The sequence below is a fragment of the Etheostoma spectabile genome, chromosome 2, assembly GCF_008692095.1.
Source record: "Etheostoma spectabile isolate EspeVRDwgs_2016 chromosome 2, UIUC_Espe_1.0, whole genome shotgun sequence".
Taxonomy (NCBI): Eukaryota; Metazoa; Chordata; class Actinopteri; order Perciformes; family Percidae; genus Etheostoma; species Etheostoma spectabile.
The window spans coordinates 16,305,737-16,325,174 of record NC_045734.1 but is presented as its reverse complement, the minus strand read 5'-3'; the positions used below and the strand labels follow the sequence as shown (position 1 = coordinate 16,325,174).

Sequence of the window (19,438 nt, the reverse complement as noted above, 5' to 3'; positions counted from 1 at the left end):
CCCCCCCCCCCGCGATTTGGATATTGCGGTACTCCATGTTGTGATTTTGATAAAATTGCGATTAAATGTGCAGCCCTAGTATATAGCTATGTTAGCTGTGTTACCATTCTTCTTAATACATGCATGCTAGCTGCCGCTGGTGTTAGCTAGTACTAGCCGATAGCCCCGGCAGTTTGGGAAAACGCTAATGATGTTACATTCATGTAACAGGCTTTACAGCGTACACACATACATCAATACATACCTCGGATGTATCATAAGGTAAAACCATCGATCTATTAATAGAACACATGGTCAATTACAACCATAAACTATATCCATTACAGTTCCAGGACCTCGGTAGAACCATCATATGAGCATGCCCAGTGCAGGGTGACATGGGCAGGCACAGTCTGCTTGCGTTCATCATGCCTAGTTTAATAACTCTGGATTTGGCTACAAGTGAATGTTAAAAAGTAATTTTTTAAACAAGGACCCCTTTAAGGTGCTTTAAGCGATGTCACACGTGTTTTAAGCAACAACATTTGTTGTCGCGTACAGCAAACATCTCCTCACTATCCACGAGCTGCCTGTCCCCAGAACACACGCGGTGTCTTTAGACAGCCCAGGGTCAACAAACAGAAACAAAAACAAAGTGTGCTCACCTGCACCACGAAGCATACACTAACAGTCATCCAGCATTCCAGCCAATAACCAACACAAAGGATTTGGGGGTGGGGGGTTAGTGCACGGAAGCACCGAAGGGAGGGGACGGGATAAGGAGGAGGGAGGGACAAGCTAGTCTCGTTTTGTTTTAAAATACAACAAGTGACATCACCCAACATCACTTAGAGCACCTTTAAGTGATTGGGCTTGTAAGTTGATGTACCCCAAAAAAGTTTCTTTCGCCATGCAATGTTTATGTGAAAAGTTTTTCTGGGCCATGGGGTGCACCACCCTTATCCGCTAAGCTCATGGTGGCTTTAAGACATGGCGCACTTCCTGGCAACTTGATTTACACAGGATCAGATGGCTTGTAGTACTTATAAACAGCCAGCAGATGGCGACAGACACTAATGAGCCATACATTAATCTCTCAGATTCAGAGGAAACCAAACTCCTTTGGAGCTCTTTGGCCATATATGCATAATGATCACTATCAATTGTGTTTATTACTATTTCAATGTGTTTGGAAGCTTTGTGTTTTGTAACATGTCTTCAGGTTCCGACCTAATGAAAAGGGAGAGATGTTTCGGTGTTAGTGTTTGGTATTCAGGTGTAGGCGGAACCCAACAGTTTGGTGACACCGTCCGAACCTTACGTCATAATTTTGAATTAGGCACAGTAATATCGTATATCGCGGTAAAATATGGAGGAAGTTTGAAGGTATAAATATTTGGATACCGCCCAACCCTACTGCCTGAGTATATCTTTATAAGTTGTATCATAAATGTTGTTTTAGTATATTTTCCTCAAATTTAAAGTTGTAGTGAAGGAGTAGGGTAGACTATTTAGTTGTATTGTTGCCACTAGATAGTGGTTTTAATGGTGATATTTCCCTTTGAAATTTTAGATTTGATACTAAGTGAGGATAAAAATTCTTTATTTTTTATTTAATACATCCTCATTTACTCTGGAATGCTAATATAAATAGGTTTAGTTACAATGGATTCATATTCCTCAGCGTCTTACCTATCAAATTAGCCAATAAAATCAATATATTATATATGCTGCCACTCGCAACTGGAATGCTCTGCAAAAGGTTCACAAACTGGACAAACTAATTTCCATTTCTTAAGATAAGGCTGGGTTTAAGAAGTTAATAGGTTATGGTAAGTCCAGCTTTATCATGCAGGTATTATGATTCATGAAATACAAATTAAAATCTTTTTTTCATTTTTTTTATGGTGTGTCTTTAGTAATTTGCTCCAGCTCCACAGTCTCATAACCTTTTTTGTTGTTGCAGGATGTGTACAGGAACTCAATGCCAGCCTCCAGCTTTCAACAACAAAAACTGCGGGTGTGCGAGGTGTGCTCTGCCTACTTGGGTCTTCACGACAACGATCGTCGTCTAGCTGACCACTTTGGGGGCAAACTGCATATCGGCTTCATTGAAATCCGCGAGAAGCTTGAAAAGCTAAGGGTAAGGGGTGCTAAAGGATTTTCCAGATCTGTAGTTTCTCCATCTCCGGCAGTGGCCACGGTGTCTCAAAAAGTTCAGCTCCAGGCTACTGGTAAGCTAACGGTACCCATCGCTGCATGCTACCAGCCGGCGGGTCTTTTATGTTTGTGGTCAATGGGCCTCATTCACCAATATCTTAAGTTTTTTTTCTGAAATTTGCTCTTAAGAAAAGTCTACGTCTGATTTATGACGTGTTCTTAAACAGCAGAATTGTTTGCAGGTGTGTTCTTAGAATGATGAATCCCAATGTATTTGTAAGTTAAAAGCTCATGCCTGTTGCTCCTATTTAGCATAGGTAACCGCCCCGTTAATTCCCACAAAAGGACATGAGGTGGCAGGGCCGTGTGCACACCAAGACATGGTAAAGACTGTCGAGGCCTCGAAAATAAAGAAAAACCTTGGTAATTCGGAAGTGGAGGTACTTCTGCAAGAAGTTAACGATAAACGAGACATCATATTTGGTTGTGTCAGCAGTGCATACTAAGCAGCAAATAAAACCGATGCATGGAATGCAATTACCGTAGGCTAATAACAGTCTGTAGCAATTACTCATGCAGTGTATGCTGTATCCGGAGAAGGGAACGGAACTAATGAAGTATTTAGGCCCAGCACAATTAATACACAATGCAATTCAAAGTGCTTTACAAATTAGCAGAATTGTAAATGTAGTGTTTAGTTATTGAAACAAACACATTATATAATTATGTGTAAATTAATAAATAATTACAAAAGAGAGATAAAAAAGAGATACATTTTAAATTGGAATGGCGGAAAATGGTATGACTACTTATTTTGCACAAACATGTCAGTGTGTTTTGTGCGTAAGAGTGTTCTTGAGAGTGCGTAGATTCTGTTCTTATCTACAAACAAATCCCAAATAAGAAAACCTCAATGAATGCCAGAATCTTTGTGAAAACCGCGTAAGTGGGGTTTAAGAACAAATTTGTTCGAATGATTGGTCAGTGAGGCCCAATGTTTCTTTTTTGTCTGACCCGCAAGTAGAATTCAAAATGGCTTAAAATTAAAAACTCATTTTAGTCCATTTTCAATTTAAAATCGAAATTGTGAGACCCCTAGTTTCCATTATTTGTGTTGTACTGAACGTAGTACAGAATCAGCGGCTGTAATTTTCAATAATGCGCTATTTTTGTTTTATCCAGAAAGCAGTTATAGAGAAACAAGAAAGAATGCGAACAAGAAGACGAGAGGAACGTGAAAGAGATGATGAAAGAGAGCGACAGTGGGAATTGGAGCGGGAACAAGAAAGAGAGCGCGAACGAGAGCATGAATGGGAGCGAGAACGAGAAAGGGAGAGGGAGCAAAGGAGGTAAGGAACAGTCTGACTTCCATTGATACAAAGAGAGAGAGTGTAGTGTCATCTGCAAACTGATTTGTGTTTCTGTCCGTTTTAGATCGAGATCTAGAAGTGGAGAACGATACAGGTATGTCTACATTGACCAGAATCGCTTGATAAGTTTTGTCTTTGTCAGAGTGACCTATAATTTCTTAGAATATAGAGACTCGCACTGTAACATACTGCTGTAAACTGTAGCTCTACTTAAAATCCTTCTCAGGCATTACCCATTTGTGTTAATTCCAAACAAGATAGGCATGTTGTGGCTTTGTTGTATAGTTTCAGGCTAGTTGTGTGTCATGATGTGGTTTTTATTAAGAATACAGTCTTTCATTATTTGAAATAATTGTATCATTACAAATTTCAACACAAGGGCGTATTGTATACAAAATCAGCTGCGATGCAGCAGTGTTGATATTGGAAAAGTGAGATATTTTTACAATTATTGCTTAATACCAGGACTTAATAATAGTTAGGGAAACAGTTCAGAGGTTGACAAATCTAATGTTGAAAAGGCGCACATTATGTAGTTTGAGTTACCTTGCCTGAAATTAAAACCACCACCACTAACATACAAACACTATACTTTTTTTTTTTATATATATATATAACAGAAAAAGAGCAAAAGTGCAGATTGTAACTTTAATCGTTAAAATTGTTTTTTCTAGGGATGGAGGCACTTCGACATCGTCCGCCCATCATTCAAGACGCCCCCACTCCTCTCGTTCCAGAGAAGAAGGTGGAGATCGGGATCGGGAGAGAGAGAAAGAGAGGAAACATCGACACAAAGACAGGCATCGCTCACGCTCCCACTCTCACAGGCGCAAAAGGAAGAGGTATGGCTTTTATCCGTCCATCACTGAAACTTGCATGAAGCATCCTCAGGATGACTGAATGGTGTGTGGACTAGGGCTGCACCATTTGGAGAAAAGAATCATATTGCAATTTACAATGTTGCAATTTTAACGGTATCATGACTTGTGCATACAAAGTTAAACAAGCATAAGAAGAAATAAATAAACATATTGGGTGTAATATCATAACAAAATATACTTTGTACAACCTCTTTTTAAGGTCTGCATGCTCTGAAACCCTTCACATGTCAGACACTCATGCGCTACTGCCTAAAACACTGATCACTGGTTACGAGGGGCATGCTTAATACATCAGGGGGGTAGCATAATTCAGAGGACGTAGATTCAACACAGAACCATACATTAGGCATTAGTGGGAGCGAGAATGGCAGGCAAGTGAGTGACGTCGGTGCCTGAGTGGTGAAGCGAGGAGAGCGACCGTGAGCAATGTGTCGGAGCGACTGTGTGAGAGGAAAGCGAGAGGGGAAAAAAATAGCAAAGACGATGTAAAGTGAGTTAATGGAGAACACCGAGCTTTTAAAGACATGGTGGCTTCCTCTGCTGTCAACGCTGTCGGTAAAGTGAAAGGTGTTACAACGTGGAGACTGCAGAGCACACCGAGTGTCACTCACACAGCACACTTTTTTGTTCACTCCAATCGTACAATTTTTGCAGTTATGTAATCTTTGCAGCGTGACATCGCGATTGCAAATAGATTAATCGTGCAGCTCTAGATTGGACCTCCTTAACTAACATTACATGTAAATAAGAATTCACATGATGTAACCAGTGATAAATATCAACATCTGTGTTCACAGCAGGGTTAACTATTGTTAATATTTAATCTATTTAGATAATTGATTAATCCTTAAGGTCATTTCAACAGTCACTGATTCCAGCCATTCAAATGTGACGATTTGTGGCTTCTCACTGCATGTATCATTTATAATTAGTTTTGGAAATTCATTATCTTTGAGTTTAACATTTATTTGGTCAAAAAAGCAATTTGAATATGTCCTATTAGAATTTGTTGCATTTTTCTACAATTCTGTCATTTATTATTAGAGTAAAATAATCATGAAAATATCTGACATATTGATCAATAGCTAAAATAATCATAGCTCTTCATTAATTTTAAACCATCTTTCTACATGTGGACAAAAGCCTGCCATCTCCCTTTTTCAGCCGGCATTCTCCTCCACTATCTATTTTGAGCCGTTGTCTCAACCGGTGTTTAGTGTCACCAAAGATGATTGTGATTAGTTTAAAGAAATACAACAAACCAATGTTTTTTCTGCAATTCAGGAATGTTAACTTGAGCAGCCAGACTTTTCTCCAGCACTGACACTGTGCTCTGGATATAGGTCTGGCAACGCAAGACTTTTGGACAATAACTTAGCTTTCTGTCCCTTTAAAAAAATTAAACAAAAAAAAAGGTCAAACTCAAATTAAGGACAGCAAGTCCTCAATGTTGTGCTGGTGGCGTACTTTTCATGGTGGTGATAGTGATGATGATGAATTTATGGTTGATCATTTTTTTTCCTCAGGTCTTCCAGAGACAGATCATCTCACACTCGCGACAAGGAGCCCTCGCCATCTCAGGAGAGGTGTGGAGATGGTGCTGCAGTAGGAGAGGGTTGGCGTGAGGAAAGGGCGGCGTGCAGAGACTGGGAGGACAGGGAGAAGTTCCCCTCCACGGACACAGCCAGGGGCAGGGAACGAGAGAGATCCCTATCGTTCGAGCGAGACCGACGCTCCAGCTCCGAGGAGCGAGAGTCTGGGGAGATATGAACAGAAGTGGACGCCTACAAAGTCTTTGATTTGGATAAAGTAATTACTAAAAGGAGCATGGATAAGTGTGTGTTGGTGCGAGTGTGTTCTGCTTTTTATGTGTTTTCATGTTAAAAGTGGGACATGTACATTAGCAGGTGGCTGGTGGAAACTTAACATGGGGATGAGGGAACAACTTCAGTGGTGGCAGTCAAGTAAACATGCAAAAACAACTTTTATAAGAATTAGGAGGCTAGTGTGACCTGGAAGCAGTAAAGTCATTTTTTATGCCATCTCGTTGGTCTTATGTACAGTTATTTAGACAGTGACGGGTAAGAGAGTGGAGAAACCGCAGTCCTACTTTTGAGTCATTTTTTTATTTTACTCACATGAAGTGCTATTTTTTTTTTTTATTATTATTATCATTGGTTGGACCTTCAATGTTGTTACTGTTTTTCCTGTTCCATTAGGAATCAATCAGTTTCAGTAGCTGTGGATTGATTTACACAGGTTGGAATCAATGTGGCATCCCTTGCAGTAATGTTTTGAAATGAGCTGAATGACTGAAGGCACTTCTGATGCTTGTTTTATTTGCTTCCTTCAAGCCGTAACGATGTCATTTGGACAATTTGAATACACATCCCCGAGCCCGCCTTTAATTCAGGACGCCGTGATGAGCTCATACTTTGAAAATAAACTCACTTATCCCCCTTAAAGAAAGTATCCAAATAATTTCACTCAGTTCCTGACATGTGAATGCATATAGATGATGTGCATATTTACATACTGACACTTAAAGGCCCAGGGACTCGTGTCCTGTTTGCTGTGATACAACCTGGATGTACTGGGGGAATCTACTTTGCTGTGCCACCATTAAGTGAATAAAATGTTCTGCTTCTATTCAAATACAATGTGTTTATACAAATTTCTCTTTGACTGCACCTCCATTCTTGAGGTTGACCGTAGCCTTTTCACTTTGTTGATGTCTAACTCAACAGAAAAATATATATATTTTTAAACCCTTCTATTTGTTTTTTTAGCTTTTAGGTCCTTTCATTTGTCAGTACTAAAAAATATACTTAAATATATGTATATGGTGTTTTAGCCATTCAGTTTTACAAAAAATAGACCCGATAAGACTGGAAAATGGATGTCATTGTAGGATGATGGCTCTGGAGGATTTGTGCAGCTACCTGTGCAGTAGGTAGTAACTATAGCTGTCAAAAAAACATGTAAATTAAAAGTACATTTACATCCAAAACACAAAAAATAGAAATTAGAAACAAGTTCCTCAGGAAGACCAGCTGCATTCAGGACTTGGATTAATGACAGCATTTTGCTCCAAAAGTACAATCTGTATGATATGTCATGTGGGGTTAACTGCAATCACCAAGCAGCCTGGCCTGTAGGTGGCAGAAAACGAATGGCAATGTAGGGAAGACGTCACAACGTCAGCTGCCGATGTAGGGAAAACGTCATGACGTTAGACGCACGTTTGGAAAAAAAGCGCGAGAGAACATGAAACGAATGCCTGAAATTCTGAACTGAAATGACCAGAGACTGGGTTGTTTCCTATATTTTACGAAACTTGAGTTGTTTAAAGTGTCAGGATGTCGCTACTTAAGCCGTTTAGTAAGCTGCCTGGTTTGTGCACAGCAAACATATTGGTGAGTTAGTTTTTTCATTGCTTCAACTCTCAGAATGAGTCAACAGGAGAATACAACTGCTTTAAAGTGAACTAACGTTAAGCTACCTCGGTCATCATCACAGTGCAGATAACGTTGTGGATGTATTAGAAGAAGGCATTTGCTATGGCATTTACCCAATTGCACATGTTCTCGGTTCTGGATAAAGACCTAACGACCTAAACACAAATACATAGTCTAGTGACTTATTGATGTCCGGGGTCTGCGGGATCCATCACCTTATTGTGGTGGAGATGTTTGTGTGTCCCTATGAACCTGAGGGCTGTGTTGTCGGGAGCTTTGTGCTCCTGGTAGGGTCTCCCATGGCAAAGTGGTTTCAGGTGAGGGGCCAGACATATGGTTCAAAACCCCCTATGAATCATCGAGAGAGAGATGGAGGGACCCTGCCCGGAAGAAGCCCTGGGCCCCCGTCTGGAGCCAGGCCGGGTTTGCCACGGAGCCCGGCCGAGCACAGCCCGAAGAAGCTACGTGGTCCCTATCTCTCCGTCCCTATCTCTCCGCCGCTGCGCTGCCCTGCCACATGGGTGGCGGTGAAGGTCAATGGCCTCGACGGACCAGACCCGGCCGGCAGAGGCTGGCTCTGGGAACGTGAAATGTCACCTCTCTGTGGGGGAAGGAGCCGGAGCTTGTGCGGGAGGTGGAGCGCTACCAGTTAGGTCTCGTGGGGCTAACTTCTCTACGCACCAACAGGTTGTCTCATTGGAACTACAGCCGCTGTAGTTTCAATGAGACAACCTGCAGGGGGGCCGAAGAGGGAAAAGTTGCACAGTGTTGCTTTAAAGAAGAGAGAGAAAAAGAAAGAAGAGCTGTTTCAAAAAAATATATAATGTATTTTGACCTTATACACATATGTGAGATGCAAGGAAAGTTAACGAGAGCAAGTAGAAATGTATGTGTTGGAATGTGACTCCAAGTATATAGAGAATAAACGGTATAATTTCAAAATTGTGGTGAATTACAATACCACAATGTAAATAATTAAATACAGCTAACTATGGAGTTTTTTTAAGGAAGTGTGTCATAGTGCAAAGTGTTAAGATCCAGTTTTGTGCTGACCTAGAGTGTTGTTCCCGCAGCTGGTGGAGAGTGAGGAGCAGTTTCAGCAGAGTTTAGCAGATGCTCTGATGGAGGAGACCGCTGTCACTGTGAATGTGTGAGTACAGTTTCGTCCTTATGAACTGCTGAGGCCAGCTTTCTGTTACAGGACATGGTCATTAAGCACGCACATGGAAACACCATCTGCTTTTCGGTATTGGAACTAGACTTGTTAGTTATTCATTTTGTATAAATGTTTAACCAATGCCAGTGTACCAATTTATTTTCAATTGAACAAAAGAAAACAATTGAGTGTTCAGCTCAAGACTCTTGTGCTGTGTTTATTGTATATGAGGATTAATTACCAGTTTTTGATAGGTGATGCACATCAAGTCGTAATTACAACTGGGAAACTCCACTTGTTCTGAAAGCCCCCATATTCGACTTGGCAATTAAAAATACGGTTTAATAATACACATTGTGTGATATTGTCAATGCATAGTATTTGGAACCCTCATGCAACCATCGCGAGTTGTCTGAATCATTCTCAAGTCATAACCATGGGAATCTTTCCCATGTGTAGCATCCATCCCATGTGATGTGTGTATGTTATTTGTGTTTGCTACACATAAGTGGACCACGTTCAGCCTGACAACAAGCATGTTTATTTTACCCATCAGGAGACTAGCTAAGAATCTGCCTCTGCCCATGAAGAATGAGGAGAGCCGTCCGAGGATAGACCTGGTGGTGTTTATCATCAACCTGACCTCAGAGCTCAGGTAACTTTCAAATCCTCACCTATTTATATTTTAATCTCCTCACCTGATCACTCAGGTTAAATATCTACTCTGTATTGTAGTTTTTTTTATCTCAATAAATTTTACTTTACAGCTGTTGTTTGTTTTGTTGTTGTTTTTTTCACCAAAAACTATTTTTATATCTCTTAAACCACACAAATATAGTATACATCTGTTATGTAATTATTAGAGAAATCTGAACTCAATAGCATGGCATCCAGTGCTTTTGTTAAGTAGAACTATCCAGTTCTTCTTAGTTACTGTCCTCAAATAAAAATGCCAACACTCCCTTTTACACTAGAATTAATTATGATATTATTCTATCATTATGTAGAAAGGTGCTTCTAATTTCCTTAGCGTGGTTTGGTCTATGAATTTTACATTGTTACAGTTGTAATTAGTGTGTTCTCCAAGTATGAATTCATTGGTAAAATGTAAGATTTAATAGTTAATTGTGTGACATGTATTATTTTGTTTTGTCATAGTTTCCAGTCAGCAGAAGCTTCCCTGAAATATTTGGACCCTGGATATTTCCTTGGAAAAGTCTGCTTCATAGTCACTAATGGTATGGCAATGGTTCCAGTTCTTAAGTATTTGTTTGCTCTTCTCAGCTCCTTGAATCACATGGAGGACAAAACAGGAGCAAAAGGGATGAAATGGAGCATACATTCTCTAAGATGGATACTTGTTCACTATTTATTTACCTCATCCCTTCCTTTATCGTTGGAAGGTGACCAACTTTTAGTTCAGCCTTTCTGTGTGTCTCTCTGACTAGCTGCCCTCTTGTGAATCTGTCTCTTGTAGCTCGTAACGCTTCGGTCCCCACAGAGCGCCTGGACGCTGTCAGAAAGCTGGCGGCATCACTGCACTGCCCCTTGCTATTTGCAGAAGATCAGGTTTGTATCGATCTTTGTCACACACATTGAGAATGATTTAAAGACATTATTTCAGAGACACACTTATCTGCAGCATGAGAGCAAGACATAGTATAGATTATTGCTATTGATGGCCACAGTGAAAATGGGGTATCTGCAGGTTTAAAGAGTCTTTTAAAAACCTTATTTCCTCAACAAAGGCCTTAGAAGATAATGTAAGGTTTAAGAACTGCAACTAAGCATTTTTTTCATTATCGATTTAATCTGCAGATTAGTTTTTTAATTGTTTTTTCTAAAACAATTAAATGAAACTCAAATTTCTTGTTTTATCTGAGCTTATTTTCTCCTTAAAAATCACTAAAAAAATTATTGGATTATTAAAATAATGGTATGTATGATTATGAAACTGGCCACAAGGTATTACATTACAATCTATGTGGTATTTAAAAAAATGTCTCAAATTGAACTTGTTGAACCCTGGGTAAGCTATTTTGGCACATAGATTATGTAGCTGAGTATTTCTGCAGCCAGAGGTCTCTGTGCTGTTTTTTTGCTGTTTCTTTAAAAGCAGTCTTGTGGGATGTTCTTCCCCTCCAGACACCAGATGGTGTGACCAATGCTACAGAGAGGCTGCTGACCATCCTGAAGGTGGCGGCCGGCCTTGTTCCCATGACTACCGCTCTCTACCTGTCCAACCTGACTCGCTGCACTGTGCCCCCAGACATCGACCAGCCGAGCTTTGATTAGTTCCTGTGGCCGTTTTTCTCTGGAGGCATGTCTTGTCTGACTTTTTGTGTATATATTTATTTGTAGTAGTCTATTGTGACTGCACTTTCCAATTTGATTACACAATAGCATGCTATTTCCTCTATTCATTTTACATTACATGTTTGTGCTTTGGCTTCTTGCTGCTGCAGTTTGTCTTCTCCCCGCAGTTTTCCATAAAAGCAGATCATCAGAACTGGTAACTGAAGATTTGATTTGTAATTTTTTGTGCTAGAACTAGAGACCATATAAATATACTGTAACTCACCTTGTTCATCAACAATTCTTCCTTCTGATCTGTGAAGAACATAGAAGACATTTTGACATGTAACAGTAGGAAAATGGGTGTAAATAATAAAATTAAATTAGCACCTTTATTTTCAAGGTCCTGGTATTGGGCATGTTGGCGCACTGTCATGGTTTACTGGGACACCTATAACTTAGAACCGTGCTTTTAATGGCAAGTCAAAAGGCTTCTCTGCAGGAAATGATCACAATAACCAAACTGTGTTCAGTTTTTGACAGTTTGACATACAGTATTTTAACCAATACAGTCAGCTTTTGAACTGTACATCTAAAGGACTGGCCTATAACAACAATAAACGTCCATTTTTGTGTATTAAAGCGCCCATATTATGCTCATTTTCAGGTACATAATTGTATTTTTAAGTTGTACCAGAATAGGTTTACATGGTTTAATTTTCAAAAAACACCATATTTTTGTTGTACTGCACATTGCTACAGATCCTCTTTTCACCCTGTGTGTTTAGGTCTCTGTTTTAGCTACAGAGTGAGACATCTCACTTCTTTACTATCTTTGTTGGGAGTTGTACATGCACAGTAACTAGGTGAGGATCACATCAGCTAGATAACTTTCTCCAACTTTGGTCAGTTCTAGTAGTTTCCTCCAGAGCAAGCAACCGTGCGACAGTGGCGAGGAAAAACTCCCCTTTGGGATGAAACCTTGGACAGACCCAGGCTCTTGGTAGGCGGTGTCTGACGACCGGCGGGGGTTAGAATGAAGAGTGGCAATAACAGTTCCAACCAAAAAAAAAAAAAGAAAATTGTAGTTTGTAGTAGTTCTTTGTAGTAGTTTGTGCCATAGCAGGACACTGTGCGGCATTACAAGGCACAGCAGGACGTAATTGAAGTTCCTTGTTATAGACTAAGAGTATTATAACTGCAATATTAAAAAAATATCCAGTTTATTCACAGTAATTCCTGTTTATTTCCGTTAATTACCATGGACAGTTTCCAACTTTGAAAATTCCCAGAATTTTGCAACCCTAGTTAGTTGTGGTCTGTGTGTTGTACTTAGTCAATTGAACATGTGATTACATGTTTGAAAAAACAGCCTTTTTAGGTTTAAAAAAAAAAAACTATAATACATGTGCCATTTAACTGTTACTCATTTAAATGAAAATTGATGTCCTGTTTGTCTGAGATGTGACCTGAGTCCTCTGTCCTGTTGAATGGAAATGTTTGACCTCTGGTCACTTAAAAGTTGGTCCGACTTTAGAGAGGGGAGGAGCAGGGGCGGCAGCGGTGTGTGTCTGAGAGGCACTGTGCCTGGTGTCACGTCTGCACGCATGCACTAATACACGCACACATTTAAAGACCATTAATAGTTAGGCAATCACCATGGCAATTGTCTGTCATGAAGTACAACCAAACATTGTTATCACATGAAGTCAGGAACTGGAAGGAGTACAGGGGTTAGTGGGATTTGAAGGTCAGTGATAAATGACCAATATATTTTGCACAGTCCATTCCTTTTGTACATTAAAGTCATCACAAATAGAAATACTTGACCCGTCAACCAAAAGAAAAGCTAAATGCTCACATCAGAATGCTAATTTATAAATTGTGAGGGGCTTTTTTACTATTGTCTGCCATTTCATAGCCCAACTGTTTTCAGGGGTTACAAGTATAAATGAACCTCACATTGAATGGCTTCATGTAATTTCACCAAAAAGCTGAGAGGCAGCGTTTAATCAAGGGACACATGCAGCAGTGCAGGGCTCATGTCCACATTTGATCAAGTCACTATGAACTGAAAGATAATACTGAGCTTGAGAATCTTTGGTGACATTGCTGGGTTTTAAGTGTTCAAGAGTGTTTTAAGTGGATGCATACGTGCGCGTGCACACTTGTCCAGAAATGGATGTTAAGTGCTTTAGACTTGGCCTGATTCCTATCTGGACTACCAGTTGCTGGATTAGCTTTCAGACAACCTGTTTTGTTTTCACAAAGACATCCTTTCTTTCATGCTATTTATGATGAGTAGCAATATGTTTTTAACAAAACTGATTTAAAGCTCTATTTCCATTTGCATTGAGGACACAAGAGGTGACTAATAAAACAGACTCAAGTGTGTTTTTTAATATTCAGGAAAAGGTTTTACAGTTTGTTGTTAGTCAAGAATCTTGGATGAGAGCAATCTTGTTTAAAAGAAATAAAAACATGTTTATTACAGTGCAGTTACAGGAGGGGACACAATAATAGACGAACCAAACACACTCAATCTAACAAAATCATTCTGCAATAAAAGATACATTGTGTTTTTATATGATCTTTAAATCTATAGTAATATTTGAGGCAATAATTTGTGGTGCTGTAATGTAATTTCATTTCATTGCAAATTAGTTTATATGTGTTTACAGAAGATCAAACTATTTCATTTTTATTAAATCTTGCATGTAGAATATTTCTTGTCATCTGACCCTGGCAAGACTTTAACCTTCAGCCGGTGAAGCCCAGTTCTTTGTAATCGGCATCAATGTCAGCGATAACAACAGCCATCACATTCCTCAGAGCTTTCTGCCCAGCGGGATCGAGTCCTGCCTTCTCCACCATGACCTTAACAACAACCTCTGAAATCAGCTGGAAAAAAATACAGAGAAAGTCACACAAACGGCTTTAAAACCAACTTGGAGGACACAAAAGATGGGATGCAACTTCTAGTTAAGAGACTATGGGAGGAAAGAGCAAACCATGATGGACTATATATATTTAAACTTTCTGTACATCAGCCTTACCTTGAAGTTATTAATGGGGATCTTGTGCTTGGTGGCGTGGCTGTTGGCTAGAGGTTTGAGGATGGCAGCGTGGTTGCCTTTGGCCCTCAACAGCTCACCCAGTTTCTTCAGCACTGTGGCACCGTGGGCAGAAATAGCTGCATTACCAGCCAGGTCACTCTGGGCAATGCCGGCAAACTTGGGGAACAGCTTCAGAGTGTCTGGGTGCTCGGTGAATAAACTGTAAAGAATAGAAAATGTGAGGATTCACCCAAGATGACACACACAGCAAGTTCCATAAACACCACTGAGGACACCACTGTCATGCCCTGACCTACAGGAAAGAGTAATCTTAACTTGGCAGAGCCACTTACCGGGTCAAAACCAGGCCACCATTGCCAGTGTAGTCTGCCTCGACTGGACCCCAATACTTGAGCACCATGTCAAAGTCAGCCATGATCTGAGGAGATGGAGCAACACAAGATGGAGTTACACAAACACTGATGTGAGGAACAAAAACAAACGAAAAGAAAAGAACAATCAGTGATAAACTAATTTCCTGGATTCAGTTATGCACTTGTTTTCCTGTTTGATCTGATGGCCAGTAGCCAAGAGCCACTGTATTCAAGGGCAGGAGCCAGATACCTCAGCTGCCCTCACTGAGTCTGTAAAGTAACCTCAGTAGCCCATCATAATTCATGTGAAGTGAAATTAAAAACACTGTTGGTTTTGATGCTCTAAAAGTTGTCACATGGTAATACAAAGCTTGTTTTTCCTTCAAGGAAAGTTATTTATTTTCATTTGATGACCTTGGCACCTAAAACTGCTTTATTCCTTATAACGTTATGTATAAAAAACCTCCACCATAATAAATTAGAAAGTAGAGTAGCGTATTATTCTGACTTCCTAAGCACCGAACGAGCATATAAATGGTATACGTCTAAATCACACATTTTATTAGTAAATGTGAATTATTCTAAGATTTAAATACAAAACAATTAAAAAAGACAGTACCTACCTGTAGTAAAATATATTGTCTGATTAAACCAACTTCTTCTTGCCTGATTTCCCCCCACCTTCAAAGCTGAACTTTTATACTCCCTCTCTCCATCCTATCACCAGATTATTCCAGCCCTCCCATTTGTCTACTTCTCTAACCGCACGTCTCTTCAAATGTTCTCACACACCTCTAAAGTTAATCAGGAAACTTTTGATGCCACATAAACATCATCTCTGATGTGTGTGTGTGTGTGTGTGTGTGTGTGTGTGTGTGTGTGTGTGTGTGTGTGTGTGTGTGTGTGTGTGTGTGAGAAACTGAAAACTTAGGGGAAAAAACGTGAACAGTTTCCTGCACACTCTGTTTACTGTATTCTTAAACAATATTCTGATTCCCTTCCCTGAAACTTTATTTTCTATTCTTGTTCATAAATGTTATTATTTTACAGTGTTTGTGTATGTAAATTGATGAACTGCGAACACTTAAAGCTGGGGTAGACAGTTTTCTGGAAAAAGGCCAAACAAGTTGTCGAATTAGAAAATTTGAACCCTCCTCAAGACATCCTTAATATTGGCGAAGAGTTTCAGAGATGGAGAGAAAATGTTGCTAATAGTTTAGCCTTCTGCTCCATCTCTGAAATGATTTACTGAGATTAACATGTTTTTATGCAGTTATTGTCTCTTTTAGACTCTCTTTTTGACATGTGTTCCCTTTTTGAGTTGTTGAAAGGATGCAAATTTCCCGGCTGTGTGACTAATAAAGGATTTTCTTATCTTTATCTTCTTCTGTGATGGATAGGGTTGCAATGGTATGACAATTTCACAGTACAGTAAACGTTTCAAAAAAATCATGTCATGGTATAATTATTATCATTATCATCAGCATGTTCCCTCGGATCCGAGATGCTCCAAAATCATGGTAGCAGCTGTCGCCACGGTCCCGCTACACGTTCTGAGGTGCCATGTTCATCTGCTGCACTCTGCGGTGCCCAGCTACGTCCTGCTGTGCCTTGTAATGCCCACAGTGCCCTGCTATGCCATGAACTACTACAAAGAACTGCTACAAACTGCTATTTTTTCTATTTTTGTTATTTCCACCAACCCCAACCGGCCCGTCAGACACCGCCTACCAAGAGCCTGGGTCTGTCCCAGGTTTCTGCCTAAAAGGAAGTTTTTCCTCGCCACTGTCGCACTGTTGCTTGCTCTGGAGGAAACTATTAGAACTGTTGGGTCCTTGTAAATTCTGGAGTGTGGTCTAGACCTCCTCTATCTGTAAAGTGTCTCGAGATAACTCTTGTTATGAATTGATACTATAAATAAAATTGAATTGAATTGAATTGAATTGAAATTGAAGTGATTATTATTATTATCATCATTAATAATTAACTTTTTTTTTTTTTGGTTGAACAAACATTTTAACCCTAGTCACTGGCTAGATTTTGTAAAGCCTGAAACAAAGCAAAGAGGACGTGCAGAAGACTAGTTTTCTCTCAGAACACTTTGATTCCGTAAGCTGAAAGGTTATAATGGACGTCAAAAATAAAATGCCCATCCCAGTTTTGACTGACCGTTGTAGTAAAATCGATTATATTGATTATCTTCATAGACTGTAAGTTATCTTGTCGAAGGGGAGGCCTCCCATTCTTAACGATGATTGGTCCAGACCATAGATCCACATGTCCGTTTATCCAATAGCATCTTCAGCTTACGTCACGTGGTCTTTCAGAACCCGGAAAACCCGGAGTGACATTCAGAGTCTGAAAACGGTTTAATAACATCCATAGTGGAAGTTTGACGTTTTAAGATATTTCTTTAGTGTTTACGTTTTAATAGCCTCGGTGGTCTCCAGCATGTTGCAGGCTTTGAAAAGCGTGCGACACCTGCAGTCCAGTGCAATAAAACAAGCAGGTAACTAACGATGTAACTTAAACACATTCCTTTAGGTTTAGGCCTGTATAGCACGGTTTTTAAACCATGACAGAAAATATAAAAGTGGAATGAATCGTGTTTAACTACACACCAGTGGAACAGGAGCTGCAGGCAGGGGTAATTTAAAGTTAAAACGAACATCACCTCGTAACGTTAGCTTTTATTAATGCTTTTTATTGAACACAACAATGATACAGGACACAGTGAACACGGCCAGTGGGAAGAGATGGATACAGACGGTTGAATGTGGTAAAAAAACTTCATGTTGTCATAGATTTCTTAAAATTAGAACGAGAAATCGCATCAGTGTTCAACGTTACATTTAGCTAACTTAAAGAGGCAGGTATAGAGGTATACTGGGTTTGATATTAATAAAGGTAGCCTAGTACTTTGCTTGCAGTAGTCTGATTGACTAAAAGGCAAAAATCTACATTTGTGTTATTTGTTTTGTGTTTTGCAGAGAATTACTCAACAGTATCTTAACAGTCGATTAATGGCTTAAGTCATTCCCGAAGTTACAATGCCAAACATCTGTTGGTTTCAGCTTATATTGTCATCTTCTGCTCCCAGGACTTTTTTTTTTTTTTTACTATTATCGACAGATTAAGATCAGATAAAATCAATCATGCAAATAATTGATAGCTGCAGCACTAATTTGGGCAACCCTAAAGTCATTTTTTTTTTTTTAACTTTGACAGGGTTAATAGCAAGTAAATAATTATACCTATCTCTATTTCTCAGAGCTTAGACCATTTCACATATAACCATGATGATACAGAGAAAAGCAGCTAATCTCGATGACTAAATAATAACTTCATTATAAAAAATGTTTATGATTTTTGTTTTTTGTTTAGTCAGCTAATTGTTCTAGCGATAAGCAAAATAAGCTCTTAAAACCAAACATTGGTCACAAAGCTATTCCAGTGGCAAGTTACAATGGGCACAGAAACATTTTGTTTTTGAAAGAGTGAGTTTATACTATCTGGTTACCGGTTACAGCCATTCATGAGTTTCATTTATCCAGTTTCAGAGCTCTGTGTCCCGGTCCCATGGGGAGATCTCAGAGGGAAAATCTGGGGTCCTGATCACGGTCATCCCGTGCTGTGCTTGCACGGCTGGGCTGACAACTGTGGCACATTCAACAGCCTCATTCCCCTGCTACCCACAGGTAATTGTTTATGTGAAATGTAAATCTGAAAATCTAACCCACAAAACTCAGTTTTAAGGCTTTAAACCTGAATTAATAAGATTCTGTCACACTCTCATTCACTGCCATTTAAACTGAAAACTAAACAATTTTTCCTTATCTCTTTTAACTTATGTATACACACATATTATATATAATACCACCTGCCAATCAATTCCTGCTGCCACTTACAGGGTTAAAACATAAGCTACAAGAGATACTTTTTGGCAAATTATTTTCTGAACGGGGACATTTTCAATGTCCCTTCGGTTTTACAAAAACTTTTCAGTGCACACACGTTTGTGGTGTTTTGTTTATTACATGAAAGTGTGTACTTTTGCAGATCTGTATGCCGTGTTGGGTGGTTAAGCTTTCTGGTACTGTAGGGAGGGGGGCCTTAGGGCCACCGCATTTCCCGCCTGCCTGTCAACTTTATACTGTATACTAAAATAAAGAAAAGAACCCCCTGGTTTGTCCCCCAGTTTGGCCAGCTTTAAACCTGTTTCAATCGTAGGTGGGTTCCTTTTACAAGCCCTCAGGGTGTTTTTTTCTATGCCACATGTGCATTTAATTTTTTTACTTTTATATGCTCACAAAAGACTGAAAGAAACTTTACACCACATTACGGAAACTCTCCTGGTAATTGAGCTTGCCTCATTGTGTGGCTGTATTTGAAACCGCCTACTACACACTACTTAGTATAGACAAACGCAGTATGTATGCTAGGCCAGGCTTAGCCAGTTTTGGAAAGTGGAGGTAAGCACAGCGGTTGTGACCAGTCCAGCACTTTGCATTGTGGGACGTAGGCGAGGTAGACTGGTTTTATGCATACTGGAGATATTTTTTGAATCAGCACGTCATCTGAGTATTTTTGGCATACTGGAGATTTTGTTTGTGTTTGAATACTACATGCCATTTTGGCCAAAATTAGTACATAGGCTACTGCTAATGTACAGTGGGGCTCAAAAGTTTGGGCACCCCAGGTAAAAATGT

General features: G+C 39.6%; 4 protein-coding genes across 8 annotated transcripts in view; 3 read left to right on the top strand and 1 right to left on the bottom strand.

Annotated features, from left to right (window-relative positions):
• Positions 1–7,045, top strand: part of zgc:158803 (LUC7 domain-containing protein) — an 11,510-nt gene extending 4,465 nt beyond the window's left edge. The window contains exons 6-10 of the mRNA XM_032534756.1: positions 1,946–2,122; positions 3,322–3,488; positions 3,574–3,603; positions 4,184–4,351; positions 5,917–7,045. Coding sequence (XP_032390647.1) covers positions 1,946–2,122; positions 3,322–3,488; positions 3,574–3,603; positions 4,184–4,351; positions 5,917–6,160 — 786 coding nt within the window. The 3' untranslated portion in view covers positions 6,161–7,045. The remainder of the gene's footprint in view (positions 1–1,945; positions 2,123–3,321; positions 3,489–3,573; positions 3,604–4,183; positions 4,352–5,916) is intronic.
• A 542-nt stretch (positions 7,046–7,587) lies between these two features.
• On the top strand, positions 7,588–11,692 carry pane1 (proliferation associated nuclear element). Its single transcript, XM_032534768.1, has 6 exons — positions 7,588–7,806; positions 8,922–8,998; positions 9,561–9,659; positions 10,163–10,242; positions 10,482–10,573; positions 11,150–11,692. Exons 1-6 carry the CDS (start codon positions 7,750–7,752, stop codon positions 11,297–11,299), a joined length of 555 nt encoding a protein of 184 aa, XP_032390659.1. The 5' UTR covers positions 7,588–7,749; the 3' UTR covers positions 11,300–11,692.
• A 2,311-nt stretch (positions 11,693–14,003) lies between these two features.
• Positions 14,004–15,495, bottom strand: mb (myoglobin). Of its 3 annotated transcripts, none has more exons than XM_032543999.1 (4): positions 15,353–15,495; positions 14,709–14,834; positions 14,356–14,575; positions 14,004–14,200 (listed from the first exon to the last, which is right to left on the bottom strand). In XM_032543999.1, exons 2-4 carry the CDS (start codon positions 14,789–14,791, stop codon positions 14,060–14,062), a joined length of 444 nt encoding a protein of 147 aa, XP_032399890.1. In that variant the 5' UTR covers positions 14,792–14,834; positions 15,353–15,495; the 3' UTR covers positions 14,004–14,059. The 3 variants fall into 3 exon arrangements, with proteins under 3 accessions (XP_032399890.1, XP_032399898.1, XP_032399907.1); XM_032544007.1 differs by having other exon boundaries at positions 15,349–15,455; XM_032544016.1 differs by having other exon boundaries at positions 14,709–14,794; positions 15,353–15,452.
• Positions 15,496–17,040: 1,545 nt separating this feature from the next.
• The window catches only part of serhl (serine hydrolase like), a 31,462-nt gene continuing 29,064 nt past the window's right edge, over positions 17,041–19,438 (top strand). For all 3 annotated transcript variants that reach the window (XR_004326993.1, XM_032500744.1, XM_032500733.1), the window contains exons 1-2: positions 17,041–17,238; positions 18,284–18,427. Coding sequence is in view for 2 of the 3 variants with exons in the window: in XM_032500744.1 (XP_032356635.1) it covers positions 17,181–17,238; positions 18,284–18,427 (202 nt within the window). In the remaining variant the exon portion in view is untranslated. The remainder of the gene's footprint in view (positions 17,239–18,283; positions 18,428–19,438) is intronic.

Excerpts from the sequence above, each read along its gene's own strand:
- mb (XM_032543999.1), bottom strand. The coding sequence starts at position 14,791 with ATGGCTGACTTTGACATGGTGCTCAAGTATTGGGGTCCAGTCGAGGCA. Across the intron at positions 14,576-14,708 it reads GGTGGCCTGGTTTTGACCCG|TTTATTCACCGAGCACCCAG; the intron begins GTAAGTGGCTCT and ends TATTCTTTACAG. Across the intron at positions 14,201-14,355 it reads TCCCCATTAATAACTTCAAG|CTGATTTCAGAGGTTGTTGT; the intron begins GTAAGGCTGATG and ends ATTTTTTTCCAG.
- pane1 (XM_032534768.1), top strand. The coding sequence starts at position 7,750 with ATGTCGCTACTTAAGCCGTTTAGTAAGCTGCCTGGTTTGTGCACAGCA. Across the intron at positions 7,807-8,921 it reads TGTGCACAGCAAACATATTG|CTGGTGGAGAGTGAGGAGCA; the intron begins GTGAGTTAGTTT and ends TTGTTCCCGCAG. Across the intron at positions 10,574-11,149 it reads TGCTATTTGCAGAAGATCAG|ACACCAGATGGTGTGACCAA; the intron begins GTTTGTATCGAT and ends CTTCCCCTCCAG.